Genomic DNA, 19,335 nt, shown 5'->3' on the forward strand with positions numbered 1-19,335 from the left:
TTTTGTTTGGTCCTCTAAGAAAATTTCTTTTGATTTATCTCTGTCCCGTATGTGCATTTTATGTTCCTCAGTTTGTTGTAAACGGGTTTGAAAATGGTACGAAAAACTCTTAGGGATAACTTAGCTTGCTCCTGATTTGTAGTTGTCAAGTGCTGCGTGTAACTCCTATACAAAGTTGGCACGTTTCGAAAGTACTGTGGAAGATATAACTTAGTACTTTTGTTCCTACAATAGTGGGAAAGAACTGCTGGTAGGTGTCCAATGAATGATTTCAAAAGAGCCACATTTATTTCGTCAGATTTATTATGGGGAGAAGGTCTTTTTTTGGTCAGGCAAGAGGTATTTGAAGAGTATGTTTTTTTCGAACACATATTAACGTGTTTCGGGAAATATTAAGTGTTTTCCGTAAAAACTGCTGACAAACTTTAAAACGCTTTTTATTATAGGTAATGAAATATGCATAGCTCCACTGTTTTTTAAGCCTATCTGATGTTCTCCTTTGAACGCATTTACGGGCCATGCACGATAGAAGCCAATCTCTTTGTCGTATCTTGTTGTCTAAGCCCCAAAAGTGTTCATTTAGCACCAACCGATCTTGATCACTAAGCTTTTCACAACACTTGTTTCCACACTTTTTACCTACGCAGGGATTTGGTTTAACTCCATACAGCTTTCGTTTTTTACCCCGAAGTCTGTTAGGAAGTTTTCGTTTCTTCTTGTACCCTCTTGTTCCAACGCATATATCGTTTTCTAATTCCCAAGAATATGTCTTTTCAGACTCAGTATCGCTATATGGCACCAGTGAGTTATTCTTGATCCTTCGTTGGTATAAAAACACAGTTTTCTTATTTTATTTTAAAGATAATATAAAATAATTAATCACCTTATTTTTTAAAAGCTCAATATTAAAATAATAAAAAAATTTTATTCGATTTCACGAACTTGCAGAAATGATTTGTATCAAACTAAAATATATATTTTCGTTTTCAGCCAATTTTTTTCTTTTTGCAAAAATTATTATCTGTATTTTTGTTGGTTACACTTAAATTGCGGGAAGGGCTCGATATGCTGTGTATTATATGTATGCACATATTTACGTATGTATATGGCGGCCGCTGTGGTGCGATGGTAGCGGGCTCCGCCTACCACACCGAAGACCCAGGGTTCACATCCCGGACAAAGCAACAAACAAATTTTAGAAATAAGGTTTTTCAATTAAAAGAAAATTTTCCTAAGCGGGGTCGCCCCTCGGCACTTTTCGGCAAGCACTCCGAGTGTATTTCTGCCATGGAAAGATCTCAGTGAAAACTGATCTGCCTTGCAAATGCCGCAGCATAGGTACTTTCGTACAAAGCTGGCGCAACAACTTTTTTTGTTCATTTGACTACTAAAACGGTCAATTACGAATCAACGATTTGTGTGCAGTTGATTCAACATCTTGTTGCGATGGATAAAAATTGACAGAAATTTCGGTTGAATTGACCCGTATTTCGGTTGATTTTACAGTCTTTTTCTTTCAGTGTACAAGCTCGAAAAATTCATTCACCAAAACAATGCATACTAAACTTTCAGTGTGTATGTTTGTGTGTGTACGGTTTCATATTTGTCTATTTGTGTGAGTATTTATGTTATTCTTGTTGAGTTGTTTTACATGCGACGAGGATAACGAATGAAGCACGAACTAGAGGAAGTCTATGTATCTCCTTGCTGTCATGCATTTCTACGAGTTCCAATAAATTCCAGTGGCATCGCATTTAACATTAGGTTAACAGTGACTGTTAAAAGCTTTAAATTGAGTACCAGTATACAAGTTTTATGAAAAACAATTATTTTTTTGGTTTTCTATTTTCATATTTGTCACATTTAAATTCACAGAAAATTCGCAATCAAGAATGCCTTGACCGGCAACGGGTCGAGGTTAGTTAGGTGGTAGCTGCCCTGATTGGACAACACGAAGGTCCGTTGTGATACCACATACACCAAAAATAAAGGTGACTTAGATATAGCTACTTAGAGAATCATTGGGTAGCAACGATAAAGCTCCGAATGATACCGATCTCAACTTTGGATAAATCCTCGGGAGATCCAAGCGAGTCGCGACCGAAGTACTTTCGCCTAGTTCTGGCAAAAGCTGGGCAATCAAGCATAAAGTTATTTGGTGATTCCACCTCATCATCCTCCATACAGTTGCAGCAGGATAGAGTTTCCAGTATATTGAGACGTACCGCATAGATACCCATGGGACAGTGCACTGTTAATACCCCAAATACCATTGATAGGTGAGCCTTAGTGAACCCAATTATCAGCAGACCTCCTGCCATCCACTTTCGGCCAGAAAGATCTTGCTGCCCTGCAAGACGTGGTGTCCGCCCAACGTTTGCTGACCTGACTCGAGGCCCAGCTATGTAGGAGCAATCCACAGGTGGCCAGCGGAATCCCGAAATCGGGTCGAGGTTAATCCGTCTGAAAATTGTAGTCGCCTTACATCGTAAAGATTCCTGCATAATTAATTTTTTTGTGGGTAATTTAAAGGTTTTCATAATTTATTAAGTATTCAAGTTCGTTGTGGTAAGATACAAATATTCGGCCATATACTTTCATAGGCTTCTTTAATTTATTTTTATACCTTTCATAAAAATTAAATGGTATATTAACTTCGTCACGAATTTCAAAATTGTAAGTCCTTAAAGGAAACTAGATAGACCCACCATTAAGTATACCGATATGATCAGAATGAAGAGCTGAGTTGATTTAACCATTTCCGTCTGTCCGTCTGTCTGCCTGTATGCAAACTAGTCCCTCAATGTTTAAGATATATTGATAAAATTTGGTGAGCGGGTATATGTAAGTGTTCGATTAGACATTTGTCGGAACCGGCCGAATTGGACGACTATAGCATATATCCTCCCTACAACCGATTTTTCAAAAAAAAGAGGATTTTTGTCATATCTTCCTCAATATATCAGATTGAAGCTTCAAACTTCACCATATTCTTTCGTATATTGCACATATTGTTGTCTGAAAAAATGGATGAGTTCGGTCGAATATATAGCATATATCCCCACAATCGATTGTTCAGATAGAAAACTTTTCCCAATTCTACACCATTTGAACAGCTAGAAGCTTCAAATTTCACGAAATGCTTAGGTATGAAGCATTCATTGTTGTCTGAAAAAAATTTATAGATCGGTGGTAGACATAGTATATATCTCATACCACCGATTGTTCAGATAAGAAACTTTTCGTAATTTCTGCTCAATTTTAACAGCTAGAACCCTCAAATTTCACCAAATGCTTATGTATAGAGCAGACATTGTTGTCTGCAAAATTCGAAGAAATCGGTCGTATATATGGCATATTTCCCTCACAACCGATTGTTCAGCTAAGAAACTTTTCGTAATTTCTGCCCCATTTTAACAGCCAGAACCTTCAAATTTCACAACGTACTTTCGTATATATCAGATATTGTTGTCTGAAAAATTCGAAGAGATCGGTCGTATATATAGCATATGTCCCCTACAACCGATTGTTCAGATAAGAAACTTTTCGCAATTTCTACACCATTTGAAGAAGCTTCAAATTTCAGCAAATGTTTAAGTATATGGCATATATTGTTGTCTGAAAAAATCGTAGAGATCGGTGGTATATATATTATATACCACATATAAACTGTCATTTTTGCCCGCTTTTTAACGGCTAGAAGCTTCAAATTTCATCAAATACTTACGTTTGCAGTATATATTATTGAAATAAGTGATCCACTCTCATAGCTATTTCATGCAGAGCACAAAAAACGAAGAGAGTCCCGTCCTTACTTGTTATATTTTAAAGTATTTTGCTCTATTGTTAGCTGTTAATTGGATTACCGCGAGGTAGAAAAATCGTTACGTGCAGTTTTTGAAAGCGAAAGATGTAGGTATACCGGTTAAATAAATATAATGTCTAATCATATTCTGATTAATCACGAGCTGAGTAATTAGTAATGAATTATTATTTTATCGTTCTGTCTTAACGCTTTCTAATTTATAAATCAGGAGTCGAAAGACGTCAAATGTGTCTCCCAATTTTCACAAAATCTCCTATTTTTAAAATTAGTTGATTTTCACAAAGAAGAGGAAGTGACAGCTATATGGCGTAAATTATATATTTATAAGTAAACGACATTTTATGTAGCGCAAAATTGTAAAATTTATTTCTCAAAGACGGCCACAGTTAAATTGCCAAAATTTTACACAGTTGCAAATGTTCCTACTATCTCCTGTTTAAGACGAAGTGACACAATGTCAACGGCCTTAACGTCCATTAACCTTATGACCACTCCCATTCGACACAAAGTCAAAAATGGTCACAGTTTCAAATTTGAAATGGTTAAAATGATCATAAATTGGACAGTAGGTTCAATTAGTTTGCTTCCAAACTCCACGTTTGAAATGCTAATAATTGTTGAATTGCAGTTATTTTAATAATTTCGCTATATTTTCGCTCAATCGATGTAAGAGACGTTTTTCGGATATGGCGCCCCTTTTTCTCTATTTTGGTCTCGTTGCAGCAAAAAATCGGATAAAAGAACTGACGTAATGAGGTCCACTCCGAAATAGGAAGAGCTTATTCGACCTGGGTCAGTAAGAATTCATTTGAAATAAGACCATAGTAAACTAAAAGTCAAACGCATCTTGTGGAAGGTTTTTTTACGCGATAAATTATAGTTAAGGTATCAAATCCCTGAAGCTACAGACTAACTAAAATAATCAAGAGTGGCTTCAAAAGTTTAGACTAATTTTTGAAAATTCTGATGGATATACCATCGACGTAAGTTTAAGAAGAGCCTTTCCGATAATTGCTCGATCTACCACTAAAGCTGGAACGTAAAGTATCTAACTCGTTCGCGGTAAAGCCTTCATCACTTACAAAATTAGATGGGAAAAAAATCGCAAATAGATTAGAAGCCCCACCAATGGAAGAAGCCAAAACATCGTTTTAAAACCCGGTTTTGAGAATACTTGAAACATTTTTCATAAACTCTATGTATTTCCAGCAGATTTTAGGATTATTAATAACTAGCAGGGCACCCGGCGTTGCTTGGGTTGGGCAGATACTAATCTAAATAACAAGGTGATTTTAACGCACTCCTTTCCGTTACTCAAAGTCAAGCAATCAGTATATAAGATTTTATTGGCCTTGTTCAAAATGTATCTTCCAATTTTTCTCATTCTTACCCTTTGTAATTTCGTTATCTCTTCCTCTTCTTTTTTTACGTCCTCTACTTCTCTCCTTCTTTTTTCTTAGATCCCTCATTCCTCATTATTTGCTTATTTTTCAAATTTTATTTTGTCACATACAATTCGTACTCAAAATCTCATAATTGAATCCAAATATTTTAGCTGCACAATTTTTGTCTATCATCTCATATAGACAGCTATTTTTACAATGGAATGCTTAAATTTAATAAAAACTTTTAAATCACTAAATGCAATCGCTTTAATGTGAATTCAATGCTATGGCAAAACACAAGTTCTGCGCTCAAGTACGAAAATTGCGTATGAGTAACTTTTGCTGACATACAAGATTTGTCGCACCACCCAGTGGTGTCCGTAAAAATGAAAAAAAAATTTAAATTTAAAATTCTTAGTTGTAAAACAAGAAAAATCTTCGTCTTCATCGAAGGAGCCTTGGTAATGATTGAAGTGTGGGAAATACGTTTCCATAGGAAACACACACAGACATTAGCTCAAGCGACATAAAGTCAATTGACCTTATGACCACTTCAAATGGCCACAATTTTAATTGAAACTTGGCGATAATGCAATGATTTGATGGTGGGGTAACATAAGCTTTAGCGAAATAAAGTCAACTAACCTCATTACCACTTCAAAGGGGTCAAAAAGCCAATTTATTATAAATTATTCCACCATCTACTAATATAAGGAAGATGCCTTGTTATTAAAAACTATTTTCTAAATATTTATAAAATCGTAGTTTTTTAGGCTTCTCCAAATTTTATTTATTTCAAACAATCTTCAGTTGTGTGAATTCAGGATGGTTATGTTAAAGAGCAAAAGCTCTCTGGGAATTTTCCCGGGCCCTGCATGGTGTATTTTCATTGATCTCGTAAAAACTGCAAAATTCTTATTTTCTTCTTGAATATTTGACCTCGAGCAAAACCACTAAGCAGTTATTACTTACAAACGCATTTCTTTATTTAAAGCAATATATTTTCTTAAGCTTAATTTTATGTTATCCGGTACTCACCTCTGATGATGTTAGATAGCACAATCTCGAATCGGTGCTCTCGATAGATGCTTGTTGCACAATGCCATACCTTGATTCCCGATCACTCATGTATTCTGAACGTAAACTATCCTGACGTATGAATTCAGCACTAAAGAATGAAACAAAAGATTATTAGGTATTTAACAGCTGTTTTTTGATTGTCTATACATCTTATCAATTGAAGTTGCTAAATGTCGATTTAATATAATAACTGCGCATAGAAAAGTTCGGTTTTCAATCGGTTTTTTTTTAAATTGTAAAGCTAAGCTGTATATGTTATACGGTGAGTTTCCCTATAATGTGAAGGAATCTATAATAGGGTCGTGGTTAGAAAATAACCGCGTCAGGTATGCCCAGCGCAATATATAGCTTCTCCAACCCAATTTCGGCGGCGGCCACCGTGGTGTGATGGTAGCGTGCTCCGCCTACCACACCGTATGCCCTGGGTTCACACCCCGGGCAAAGCAACATCAAAATTTTAGAAATAAGGTTTTTCAATTAGAAGAAAATTTTTCTAACGGGGTCGCCCCTCGGCAGTGTTTGGCAAGCGCTCCGGGTGTATTTCTGCCATGAAAAGCTCTCAGTGAAAACTCATCTGCCTTGCAGATGCCGTTCGGAGTCGGCATAAAACATGGGACCTACATCCGGCCAATTTGTAGGGAAAAGCAAGAGGAGCACGACGCAAATTGGAAGAGAAGCTCGGCCTTAGATCTCTTCGGAGGTTGTCGCGCCTTACATTTATTTTTTTTTTTATAACCCAATTTCGGCATCACCTACCCGTGGCGAAACCTGTTTGTTTAACAGCCGAGGCTCTGGCGACCCCAATTTCCCCATGCATCTTGGGGGAGGGAGGGCTGCATGGCCTGGAAGCTTTCATGTGGTCATACCAAATCGTTCCCGAGATGGTCGGGCTAGTACCTTAATGGTGCTTTTTACCGAAACGTACCGGATCTATATCCGGCAAAGGAGCATCAGCATCGATAACACACCCATAGGCCTTCGGGGAGCATCCTTATCACTACAACAACAACAACATGGGCATGGAGAATTTGCTAAAATGTGGAAAAAAAAAGAATAACATTTTTTTAGAAAAGCAGTTTGTCCGTTCGAGCACGCGTTCAGCAAGAACATTCCACCATATCAGATGTTGAATTAGGTTAAATGGTTAAAGAGAACAGCTGCATAGTTCTACTGTAAAATTAGGATGGATGGAGCTAGCAGTTTTTACTGCGTCCTCGATATGTTGCCCACTAGACATAGCCGGTTTCATTTCCAAGATTGCTATATAGAAGCTCTGTTTCCGTTAAGTCTTTTTTTAGGAACTGGATAAGTGACCGACCAATTCTAAAGAATCATATTTAGGATGCCATTGCATACACTGTTAACTTCTTGCCTAGATTATAAGGTACATAGGACATTATTTTCTGGGTAGTGTAGTACGGACCGATTTATGCGAAAACATCTTATTCAAGATGTGATTCTTTGTAATTTACCGACATTTATACTACCTTTTTTAAGAAGCGGATTTGCTAGAAATTTGGAAAGGGGAAACGAGTGGAAGGAAAAACTAATGAAAGAGATAGAGACTGAGAGAGCTATAAAATTAGATTAAGACGAAGATGTGGAGCAGGCATCGGCAAAATCAAAATGCAGATGTGTTAGTGATAGCGCGATAATCGCGCACATCACTTGATGCATCGGTTTGAGTAGTTCAATCGCTTATTAGCAAGCAACAAGACAATATCGTTTGTAACTATATTTTTAATGCGCACGATGGCAAGAAAATGGTTTATACAATTAAATACATTGTATTTGCGCAAAAGGGTTGGTCGACAGTAAATATTTTTCGCTTTTAAAAAAATAACAAACGATCTTTGCTTGTTGCTTGCTAATAACATTCGACAATATAGCGAGCGACGAAAACAATCGATGTTACTGTGCCAAATGCTCAGCGACAACTAAACTAACGAGAATAAGAATACGTGTGAATTGAGTGTGCATAATTGTGCCACTATTTTCCGATGTCTGATATAGAGACAGATGGAGCAGAGAAGAAGAGAGAGATGGAGACAGAGAAAGAGAGAAAAGGTGAGAGAGAGGAACGGAGATAAAGAAAGGGACAGAAAAATACTCAATGGGAGAAAGTGGCTCAGGGAGAGAGAGAGAGAAAGAAAGAGAAATAATAAACGAAAGAGGAAACGGGAGAGGGGGAGTAAAATAATCTCTTTAAGAGTCATGCAGACAAATCAAACTTAGGGCAGAAGAAAAACCTCTGTCAGGTCTGCTAGTGCAGCATTGAAACATATTCGAAACCTATCAGCTGTGCTGTTCAGTTCTTGTGACTTTTCCTGATCGAACTGTGAAGTAATCGATTTGCTTTCATAATGGTGCCAAAGCAATTTGAAAAACAAATTAAATACTTAAAATTACCCATTTAAACGTTACTGTAAATTGGCCTGCAGGGTCTCTGCAATTCAGAGATCATTCCTTTTATAACGAAATTATGGAGTTTCTCATTATTTTTTGAAGGAAGAAGTGACGAACAGTAAACTGAACAAAAGAAACATATTTTATGTAGAAGGAATAGCTTCAGTAAGTAGTTTTTAAACTTTATCAGTTATATAAACCTTTTAAAACAAAACGTTTCATATAATTATTCCCGAAATTTAGCTATGTTTTGATATGCATATCTCCGTTATCACTTTGTTTAAGTCAGGAGTCAGAATATACCTACATATATTCCGTCGTCTGTGACTGGAGTATCGGGTTTTTCTCTTCCCTCGTAGATAGTGAGAAATCGTACTGAAATCGTCGCTTATCAAGCCACCACAATAAGAGTACAGTTTCGTCGTGGAAACAGTAAATAAGAATGTAATTTAGAATAGTGTGACGGATATTATCAATTTGGACACGTCACTATGCCGCTAATAAATGAATGCTAGACAATAACAACAACAATGTAAGCAGATAAGACTGCAATCACATAAGAACACATGTACACAGTAATTAATAGCGGAGACGACAATACGAACACAGTTGCAAAAAGCGTAGATGATATTGTGGGCATTTGTGCAGATATTTCAGCTGGTGTACCTCTGGCCCTTTGGTGAAGTAATCCATAACTATCAGTACGCATTTGTTTCCGCGGTTGCTAGTAGAAAACGGACAAGCAGCAATGCATTTGCATTCTTTCAAATGTTGCACCTTACTCATATCGCTTCATCTGGCCATAATTTCGGGTTTTGAGCCCTTTTGCGCTGACGCAAACGTCGCAGTTGGCAATACAACCGACCGACTGTCGGCAACCAATCCAACAGAATGTCTGCTTCAGTTTCCCATTAGAACAATTTTTAAAGGATTTTAATAGTACGTCTGAAAACGGAAAGTTAAGTCATTCCCTTAGCTGCGCTAGTGGTTTGAAAATTGCACCCGTAACTATTAGAAAATAGTACTTTTGGAGTAAGTTGCACACGCAAGTTTTATATTTCAATAGCTTCGTATTAAATTTCAAAACTTGTGTAATTGCTAGTTAAAGAGAAGTTCCAAAATTTGAGTCATGTTCGAGTCAAAATGTCTTACTCGTCACTATAGAATACCCCTGTACCTAATATTACTAAGGCAACTAAATATTTTCTCTCGTGTAAGCGCTTAGACATACATATGTATGTATCTTAATTGAAATCGTTTTCGAATATGCCCATCAATGCATTGATGCATACCGTTGCTCCAGCGAATCAGCACGTGCACTCTTGTAACCAGAATCATTCAAGCTACTATCCTGACGCAAAGACGGCAATGAATCCCATGGTGAACGTTTGTGGCCAGTACCAGCAGCTTGTTGTTGTGCAACTAAGCCCTGACCCGAACCTGAGCCAATAGTTGAACTGCCAGAGCGCCAGCCATCCGAGTGACGAAACCATTGAGCGCGAGCCGATTCACCAATACAAGAGGCGCAACGTGATGCTGATGAGAAGCTAAAAAAAAGGAAAAAAATGTTATTTCGAATTTTTTGCAATTTACACTTCGCTCATTACCTCGTATTATGATCTGACAAATATCCACGATCACGTTCTCTTTCGCGCTCTCTTTCGCGTATAAGCTCATTGCGATCACTATAGTAACCGTCACGTTCACGATCGCGCTCCTTGTCACGTAATGTCGATAATGGGCGATGGGGAAGAGTTGACGATTTGGCGCTTGCTGAGATGGAAAGAGAGAAAAACATATACATTATTGTGTACTCTGCAAAATTTAACTTATATAATTGAAAAAAGTAGCGTTTAGTGGATTTTTTGTTAAAATTTCTATGGAACTTTCTATAATTATAAAAAATTTAAATGCATCATTCTCTTTAGAAAACGAAATTTACACGAACGATTTCTACTTTGAGGACCTTGTCTATTAATCATATTCTCTATCACATTCATTCGGCCTTTACGTTTGTAACATATTGTTAAACGTTATTTTTTTTTTTAAGTGTAGAGCCAGTTTTTCTGGCAGGGGATTTAATAAGGCGAAAAATAGGTAGGGACACAGAATGACACCAATATAGTAACGTCAATGAACGAAGTGAATATCTTATGACGCAAAAACTGCTTAGTAGAACAACTTTTTATTAGGTGTTTTTTTTTTTTTGCAAGCGAGCTTGAAAAAGACGCTTCAACTAGCTAAACAGTTTCATTATTTTTGACACTAAACCAGAGAATTACAAAAACAAAATTCATGAAATGCATGTGTTTGTTTGTATGTATGTCACCCTGCAGCCACGCCGTTCTTTTGTTTTTTTTGTTTATCTGCACATTCGTATGTTCATTTCATTCGCTCGTTCACAATAGTGCCCCATTTTTGAATATGCAACACTATACAACACTATCAATCAGGTTTCAACTGAAACCGGTTAGCCAACTCAGCTCGATTACTTTTTATTGTTGCTTTCCATGCAATTCGGTAAGCTAGCTAGTGTTTTAATTGTAATAGTTTGCAACGAAATACAGCTATTATTTTTTTTTTCTTAGTCATAAACTTTGGTAAATATGAGCCAGAAATGTTTTTAAATCGCGCGAGGCCCTAGGACAGCTTGAGTGCAAATCGTAAGGTCAGTACAGCGTTATCAATCACAGGACGACTACCTTATTCCGTTCCTCTCCTTCGATATGGTTCTTAGAGCCACATGGCTTCAATGTAATAGGAGGAGTAGGGTCTGCGGTATGTTGTACTGATACGGAAACAAACAAATTCTGCAAGCTATCAGATCACTGTAGTGGTTTTCAGGCGATGGAATAAGCCTTATACAAAGCAATAGAAAGACTGCAAGAATAAAGCTTAAAGCAAGCAGCAATTAATACAATAATTTAGCATAGCACGACAACTAAAAGTGCGTTAAAGTGTTGGCAATCCCTGAAAGTAATCGGAATATTTTGTCCCAGGGCACGTGGGAGTACATCTGAATAAAAAAGCGGATGAGATAGCTAAAAAGGGCACATTCGTCGAAGCTCGCTGCGTAGACATCCAGATGTACATGATCGACCAATTCGGAGAGGCATGGACCCAAGCATGGGGCTGTAAAGTGTGGAAGATCAGGTGTAGGTACAAATTTAGACTTACAAAGTAACTTTTATCATTAAAAACAAACTCAGAATGTTTCACAAGGTTGCCACCTATTCGAAATAAAAAAAAATTCCATGAGATATGTCGATATGGGTACCAAACGAAAGGTATTTCACTCCGCCTTACAATAGGGACATTTTTGAGTAGGGTTGCCATTTAGGGTCAGGGTAGTTAGACGAAATAGTACTCTACTTACTCATATTCTATTAAATCTTTAAAGGAGAACATTAAAGTTGAAAATCTTCTTAAAAAATCTTACACATGATTCGACTTAATTTTAAATAAGTTTCTTTTAAATGAATAATTGCAATTTCTCACATATTACAATTAGAAAGATTTCTCAGCACAACGAAACGTTGCTGAGCAAAACTCGGTCGCCCAGGTACAGGTTATCCCTCAAGTGGCCCAATGAAAGCAGACTAGTCCTGCTCATGTGTCAACACATCGTGGGACCGCTGTTAGGCCTAAATTCATGTTGAGAAGGCAGTTTAATCGCCGCTGCTTCGCATGTGCATTTCTCTGCCATTCCTTTCGGCGTTCATAAATCGCGTCATTACCAGAAAGACAATTTTGCTCATATTAGTCCAACAATCTATTTGTCTACACATTCGGGGAACTAAAAGAGGCTCTTTTGTCGAGAAAACGAGGGCAATCAAAATGAACGTGTTTTGCGCTTTCCAACTAGATGGGGCAGTTTGTACACAAAGATTTTTCTCCATTCAACGTTTATGTAAATACTCCTTAAAACCGGCGTGCTCACTCACTATCTATGTGAGGTAATAGTTTAGTTCGCCGTACTTCCGCTGGTATCATTCCGCTATATTTCGAACTAACGTGAAGGCCCAGCGCCCTCGATTCTTCCTATCGTTCTTAATGTTGTTCATGACCTTCAAGTGGTTGCCCCACTCCAATGTCGAACTTATGGGCCATTTCACTTTACGTCATGTGAGATTTCCCAAGATAAAACAAAGATCGCGCCGTCGAACGCCATTCGATAAGCACTTGCTATTCGTATAATATTCGCTAAATAAGCTGCTCGTATATCTTTTTAGTGAGTCATGTTAGCTCCTTTCCACATTGGCGCTGCGTCAAATATTATGGAGCTGGTTACGTAGAACGATAGCTGACGGGTAGCTTCGCCTGGGCCGCCGATGTTGCTTGCCAGCTATTAGATCTAGAAGCAGCAAGTGGCATAGGTCTTAAAAAAGATTTTAGTATTGGCCAAGAAAACGAAATTATTTTAAAACAGGTCCTGTTTTTTGATAGGTTTTTTCAGTTTAGTCATTAAATAGCGTGCTGGTAATAATATTGACTCATTCAGTCAATATGAGGTCCTTACAGACTGGCCAGTTCAACGTAAGCTAACCTAACTTATTTCGCATGGATAAAAGTACGTTTTGATCTGATCCTGAGGGTGTATTATTTTTTTCTGAAAGATTGTGATAGAGAATGCTCATTTCATCAGAGCTATTCATGTTGAATAATTTATTTTCATCCGTAGTTAAGTTGTAGTGTAAGGCGAATATATATAAGGTGAAAATAAAGCGAATTTAGACCCAATTCGCCTTACCTCAGAATTAGGAAATGAAAAGGAGATTGGTATTATTTGCTCTTTTGAAAACAAAAAATCTTTTCCGAAATCATAGTACAGGTTTAAAGTGGAGACATTGGTGCCGTTTGTTGTATCGCTGTAGTCGTATCCCTAACGCAATCAGCTGTTTATCGTTACGGTGGAAAACCAAAAACCAATTGATTGGCTACGATACATTTACGACCTTAGCGGCACCAGTAATCGATTGCATTGATTCCCATAAGGTTGGTCGCATCAGCTGTTATAAGGTTACCGATAAGGTTACCGATAACGCACCAATGTTTGCAGCTTTAAAAGTATGATATGTATGAGAAGGAAACAATTCCTTTCTCCTTCCAACACACTGCCGTTTGACACTTCGGTCAGTGGCAAACTATTGTGGAACTCAGTGGAACCTGCGTGGAACATGTGTTTGACACTGAACGAAGTGTCAAAATTACCGTGGTTGCTGTCGTGGAAAGCGACGCAGGGAAACCAAAAAAGGAGCGGAGTATCAGATATGGGCTGCTGTGATGGTACATTTTTTTGAACGAATTTAGTATGAAAATGTACTGCACCTATATGGGTCCTACAGAAAATTATACAAAATTCTTGAATTGGGGTATCTGAGGACGCGTAGTTCTTCCAGTATTAAGAATACAAACACGGGTGCTAAGTTTTTCTACCCGTTCAAAAGTTCTCCGCGAAATACAGTTTGAAACCGGGGTCGAATGCAATAACCCGTCCAAAAATGTGGAAAGAGAAATGAAAATACGCGTTTTGTTGGGTTATCAATAGTTCAAAGAAGAAAAAGTATTCGAATTATTGGAAGCGAGGCAAACACGCGTCTATTAATACCTCCCCCGACGGTTTTGGTCGTGTTTTAGCAATCATCCCTGGTAATAGAGTATCACAATTTGTTAATTAAAATTGTTGAAAACATATGGATTTTAAAGAGAGATGTAATTAAGTGCTCGTTTGAAAGTAAATGAGGATATTTCTTTCTAATTTTACGATAAAAATTTTACGCAGTTTACGTTAGCAGCAAATACACTTTTCTTGGACCTAAGAAGTACAACAGTGCCAGGTAGCGTCCACAAAAAAAAACCAACCAGAACAAGCATTTTATCCGGTGAGCGTGGCTGTGTATTTGCGTGCTGCTACATATCCTACTTGTAGACCTGGAGGTCAATTCCGTAATTGTGAAAAACTGAAAAATGTACACTCATTGAAAACTCATTTGCACACACAATTTACACTTTAAATTTTCAAGCGATTCTGTAAATTCTTGTGTACATTGTTTTGCTGAATGAGCGCTAAATGTAAAAGTCTTATGTCAGTGAGAAAATATTCATCAACGCCATGAAAACAAAAACGTCATTCTGCAACAGTGCGTATGAGTTTTGAATGTCAGAACAGTGTACACTGGCTGCCAAGAAAACTCACGTAGTTTTTATCAGTGAGTTTTTTTGTTCACAGTTTTGCTTTACAGAAACAGAATTTCGAAGTTTACACAATTTCGTGTGTACATTTTAAAACTCACAGTTAGCGAATAGGGCCCCTGTACTATGTCCGAAACAAGCATTCTTGCAAGGCGAATTCAACACCAGGTCTTGTTATTCCAACAGCTGATTGCTTCTTCTTGATTATTTTCCATACAGCGCCTTATACTTTAATATTTCAGTTAATCGAAATCAACGAACATTTTCTTTTGATTTGATATTCTCCTGCATGGCGAATTGGTTGAATTCGCTTTGCCACCACCTGGTATGGATTTGCCTTGCAAAGTAGTATTTTTTTGATATATTCTGCGCAACTCTTTGGTGCAGTAAAATGTCAATAAAACGAATTTGGACATTTGGCTGTCCGGTGAATTGACTTAAGCTGCAGACATTGGTGCTTTATCGGTAACCGTATCGGTAAACTTATAACAGCTGATTCGACCAATCTTATGGGAATCAATACAATCGATTATTGGTGCCGCTAAGATAGTAACCGTATCGTAGCCAACCAATTGGTTTTTGGTTTACCGTCGTAACGATAAACAGCTGATTACATTAGGGATACGACTACAGCGATACGACAAACGGCACCAATGACTCCGCTTTTAAATTCGCTTAGCTATCACCTTGCATAGATTCACTCTGCATTCGTTTCACACTAGAGAATTATTCCGTAAAATTGTCTATAAATAGCAGAAATTGAATGATAACATCGTTAGTAATTAAATCATATTTAGCTCATTCACAAAATTATTCTATTCGACAATAAAAAGCTATTGGGGTTTATAAACAAATGCATTCATTAAGCACTAAAAGCAGTTATTAAGTTTCACAGCTCGATAATAGCTTTATAAAGGATTATGTGAATAAAATGACTTTTTGTACTGTATTAAAAAAAAAAAAAAATTATCACTTTACTTAATCTGAGTTTTAATTTGCGGCTTTATATCGTATTGTCAACACCAACCGAAAAACTTGCTAAATCAATTTAAAATGGAAAGACTAAGCAGCACTTCCTTGAAAATAAAATAAAAAAAGAAAATTTCCTTGAAGTAAAGGGTTTAATCGACTGTATGCCAATGATAAACTGTTACTTTTCTATCTACAGGCAGAAGTAATAAGACTGGCTGCTAAGAGCCTCGAGTTGCTGTTGCATGTGTATAATACATGCCTGGAAGCCAGGATCTTTCCACCAAGGTCGAATATAGCGCACCTCCTGCTAACTCCGAAAGTCAAAGGAGAACCGTACTCCCCGTCAAATGATAAAGGTCATTGAGGACGGAGGAGGTCTGTCATGGTTCCTTAATGACCACTCCACAATAGATGCCATAGCCAAGGTTACAAATGCGGAAGGGAAAGCCGAAATATCGTGCCACCAAGCTACTCCGTCGGGTGGGACCCCCTTTGTCTACTAGCCGTATTAAGAGAATATCTTAAATAGCGCTGGCTTATGTACGTAACAAATCAACTTACGAGAAAGGTGAGGTTAACAGGCGGAGCAGCCCGGGTATCGGTGTTAAGTTCCAACCAATGGAATGCTGCCTATGACAGCCTACATCGCTTTCACATGCCAGAAAGCACTTTTCTTGTCGCTTGCGCAGCTGGCGTGGCTGGCGTAATTAGAGCACGGAACTGCGAGTTGGCGCAGCTTAAATTAACCGAGTTAACGTGCAGTGTAAATAGATGGATGAATTACTTTGCAATTCAGCATATGACAGCAAAAACTGAGATCGTCATGCTCTTGAAGAGACCAATTCCCAAAGTCGTCAATATGATGGTTGAGAATCAGCAAGTACAAACACGATACTCCATGAAATACCCTTGGAGTGAGGCTATATAACAAGCTAACCTTCTCAGAACACTTTCGAGAAGCCTGCGGGTAAACTGGTTAGACCATAGGGTACGTCAATTTACAAACATACGCGAGCCAAGGCTACGTATAAGAAAGCTGCTTGCATTTGCGTCGGCTGCTATACTTTTATACTGTGCGAAAATTTGGGCATATGCAATGAAATTCCGGAAGTAGCGAACAGAGGACTGCTGCAAATTACCTCAGCTTTCGGCACGGTTTTGGCAAGCGCGGGAACTATTCCAGTAAACCTTCTCACCAGGACGAGAATCAATTTATCACCTCCGACGAGAAGTAGGCAGATATGTTGCTGACATGTAGGCGCGAAAAGAATCTATGCGTCGCCGGCAATAGCAAGGGAGCTACGGTGCTGCAGGCAAGTGGATCGAGCTACTTATTTCCGAGCTGGAGCCTTGGTTGGAGCGGCCAGATGGAGAGGTCTACTGCTAACTAACACAGTTTATAACTGGCCGTGGGTACTTCCGGGAATATCTCCACATAATGGGTAAGGTTGAAAATAAGAACTGCCTATATTCAGGGCTCATAGATGACGCGCGCCACACATTTTCAGATGGTGTTCACTTCGCACAGCAACGGAGAAGAGTGGTAGTAACACTAGGCGATCTATCTCTGGTGAACTGTGTCATCCACGAGATGATCTGCGGAATTTACAAATGGGATACGATCAGTAAATGCGATAAGAATAATCTACTCGGAAAACGGCAACATGGTTGCTTCCCCGAAATAATGCAAAACGCGGTTCCAGTTGCGGAAAATGCGTGGGCTGTGAAAGGTAAGGTATAAGTGGGTAACCCATTGCTCGCTGCTATGGGGTATGCATAAAGCATTTCCTCCTTACACCTAGCACCAAAAAAAAAACAAAAAAAAAAGCATGCACAGAAACCGTTGCTTTTTCAATAAACTGAACAAGTGATTTGGACTGAAAATTGGAGTGAATAATTACTTTTCGGAAGTCCTTCAGTATACTGGGTCGGAGTTCGGTGCTAAATTTTTTAAATTGGTTTTGATTGGTGGCGATTATATTAGATGTTATAATTATATATTTTTTTTTATTTCAACAAAATGTTAGTTTCAACAAATTAGGTATGTACGTATGTATATATGAGTGCTACTTACGCCTGCGCATTGAATATGGACTGCGCTGTGTTGATCCTGGAAGGCTCTCAGCGAGTTCTTTTTTTTATGATTCATGTAAAATTTTTTTGTTCGTGTATTGACGTTATTTGTTTTGTTTCATTATTATTAGAATGGTGCATGAAAAAAAATGAGATAATGAAAAATGCAATGAACTCTTTTTTGCCAATTAGTAAATTTAGTTTATTTATAAATAATATTTAGTTAAAAATATAAAAATAGGAAGGCAAACGCATATTTTTGGTTTCTCATCGGCTAGCACTTAAAAATATTTAATTTTTATAATTAAACTAGAAGACCCGGCAGACGTTGTTCTGCATACATTTTAATAAGCTTTTTCCGTCTGACTCTGCCCTCCCCCTCTTCAATTTTTCCTAATCCTATTATTCACTCCTCCCTCCGTCTTTTTCGCTTCATCTATCTCCATCTTCGTCTAATTTGCGGGCCCCCTCAGAAACCCCGGGCCCGGGACTAATCCCCCCACCTTCTCTGCGGGCCTGGTGATGTGCTATACTTGATATCATTCGCTATAACAGTTTTTATTGATAAGCACGTTGTTTAATTAAACACCAACCAATTACACGGAAGTATATCCGCACCATCTGCAAATGTCAGTACCGTTGCGTATACGTAACATTTTATTATTACGTATAAACAAATAAAAAAATTTGCAATAAAATAATATTGCGACTCTAAACTGAGATATAGCCTATCCTATATTTCAAGTTAGATTGAACTACATACGGGGTGCAAAACAAATTCAAAATCGGTTCAGTAGTTTAGGAGTCCATTTGGAACAAACATAGTGACACGTGATTTTTATATATTTCGATGTGTGTTATGGAGCTCATTTTTCTGATCTTTAATACGTATTCGATGTCATGGAACTCGTTTCATAAGTGTAGTTTACTAAAATAGCATTACAAAATTTTTATAATCACAAGGTAAATTTGAAACTTAAAATAATTCGTTCGCCATTGATCTAAGCTGAGAAACCTACTTACGCTTTTAAAACTTAAACTTTTAAACGGTTCAACAAATCCCACCGGTCACTCTTATTTTTCAATGAGATATTAACTGTATGTTTTTACATGTATATACATATGCACTTAAACTTTATATGGACTGCTAAGTGTGTAACTTTGTCTATACTTATGAAATTATTGCACAGAGAATTAGTACTGCTAACTTTCAGTATGCATTAAACTCAGTTGCAACTGATATATGTCTCTCCATTTTATCTCTACACTATTCTCCACTTCTATGACAGAAAAAGGTGTGAGTACTCTATTCATCGCAACCAATTAAGCTTTAGGTTGTACACTATGGCCAGAGAACAGAGAGGTATGTCTTCTCTATTCCGAACAACCCGTTTTGTAGCC

General features: G+C 37.7%; 1 protein-coding gene across 9 annotated transcripts in view; it reads right to left on the minus strand.

Moving 5' to 3' along the window:
• Positions 1 to 19,335, minus strand: part of sif (still life) — an 843,636-nt gene that overhangs the window by 759,372 nt on the left and 64,929 nt on the right. For 5 of the 9 annotated variants that reach the window (XM_067789264.1, XM_067789263.1, XM_067789259.1 and 2 more), the window contains 3 exons: positions 10,305 to 10,470; positions 9,990 to 10,244; positions 6,250 to 6,379 (listed from right to left, as the gene is read on the minus strand). In XM_067789264.1, coding sequence (XP_067645365.1) covers positions 6,250 to 6,379; positions 9,990 to 10,244; positions 10,305 to 10,470 — 551 coding nt within the window. Of the gene's footprint in view, positions 1 to 6,249; positions 6,380 to 9,989; positions 10,245 to 10,304; positions 10,471 to 17,935; positions 17,993 to 19,335 lie in introns of all 9 variants that reach the window. The other 4 variants (XM_067789261.1, XM_067789256.1, XM_067789262.1 and 1 more) reach the window with 1 other exon arrangement.

This window comes from Eurosta solidaginis, chromosome 5, assembly GCF_040869045.1.
Source record: "Eurosta solidaginis isolate ZX-2024a chromosome 5, ASM4086904v1, whole genome shotgun sequence".
Classification (NCBI taxonomy): domain Eukaryota; kingdom Metazoa; phylum Arthropoda; class Insecta; order Diptera; family Tephritidae; genus Eurosta; species Eurosta solidaginis.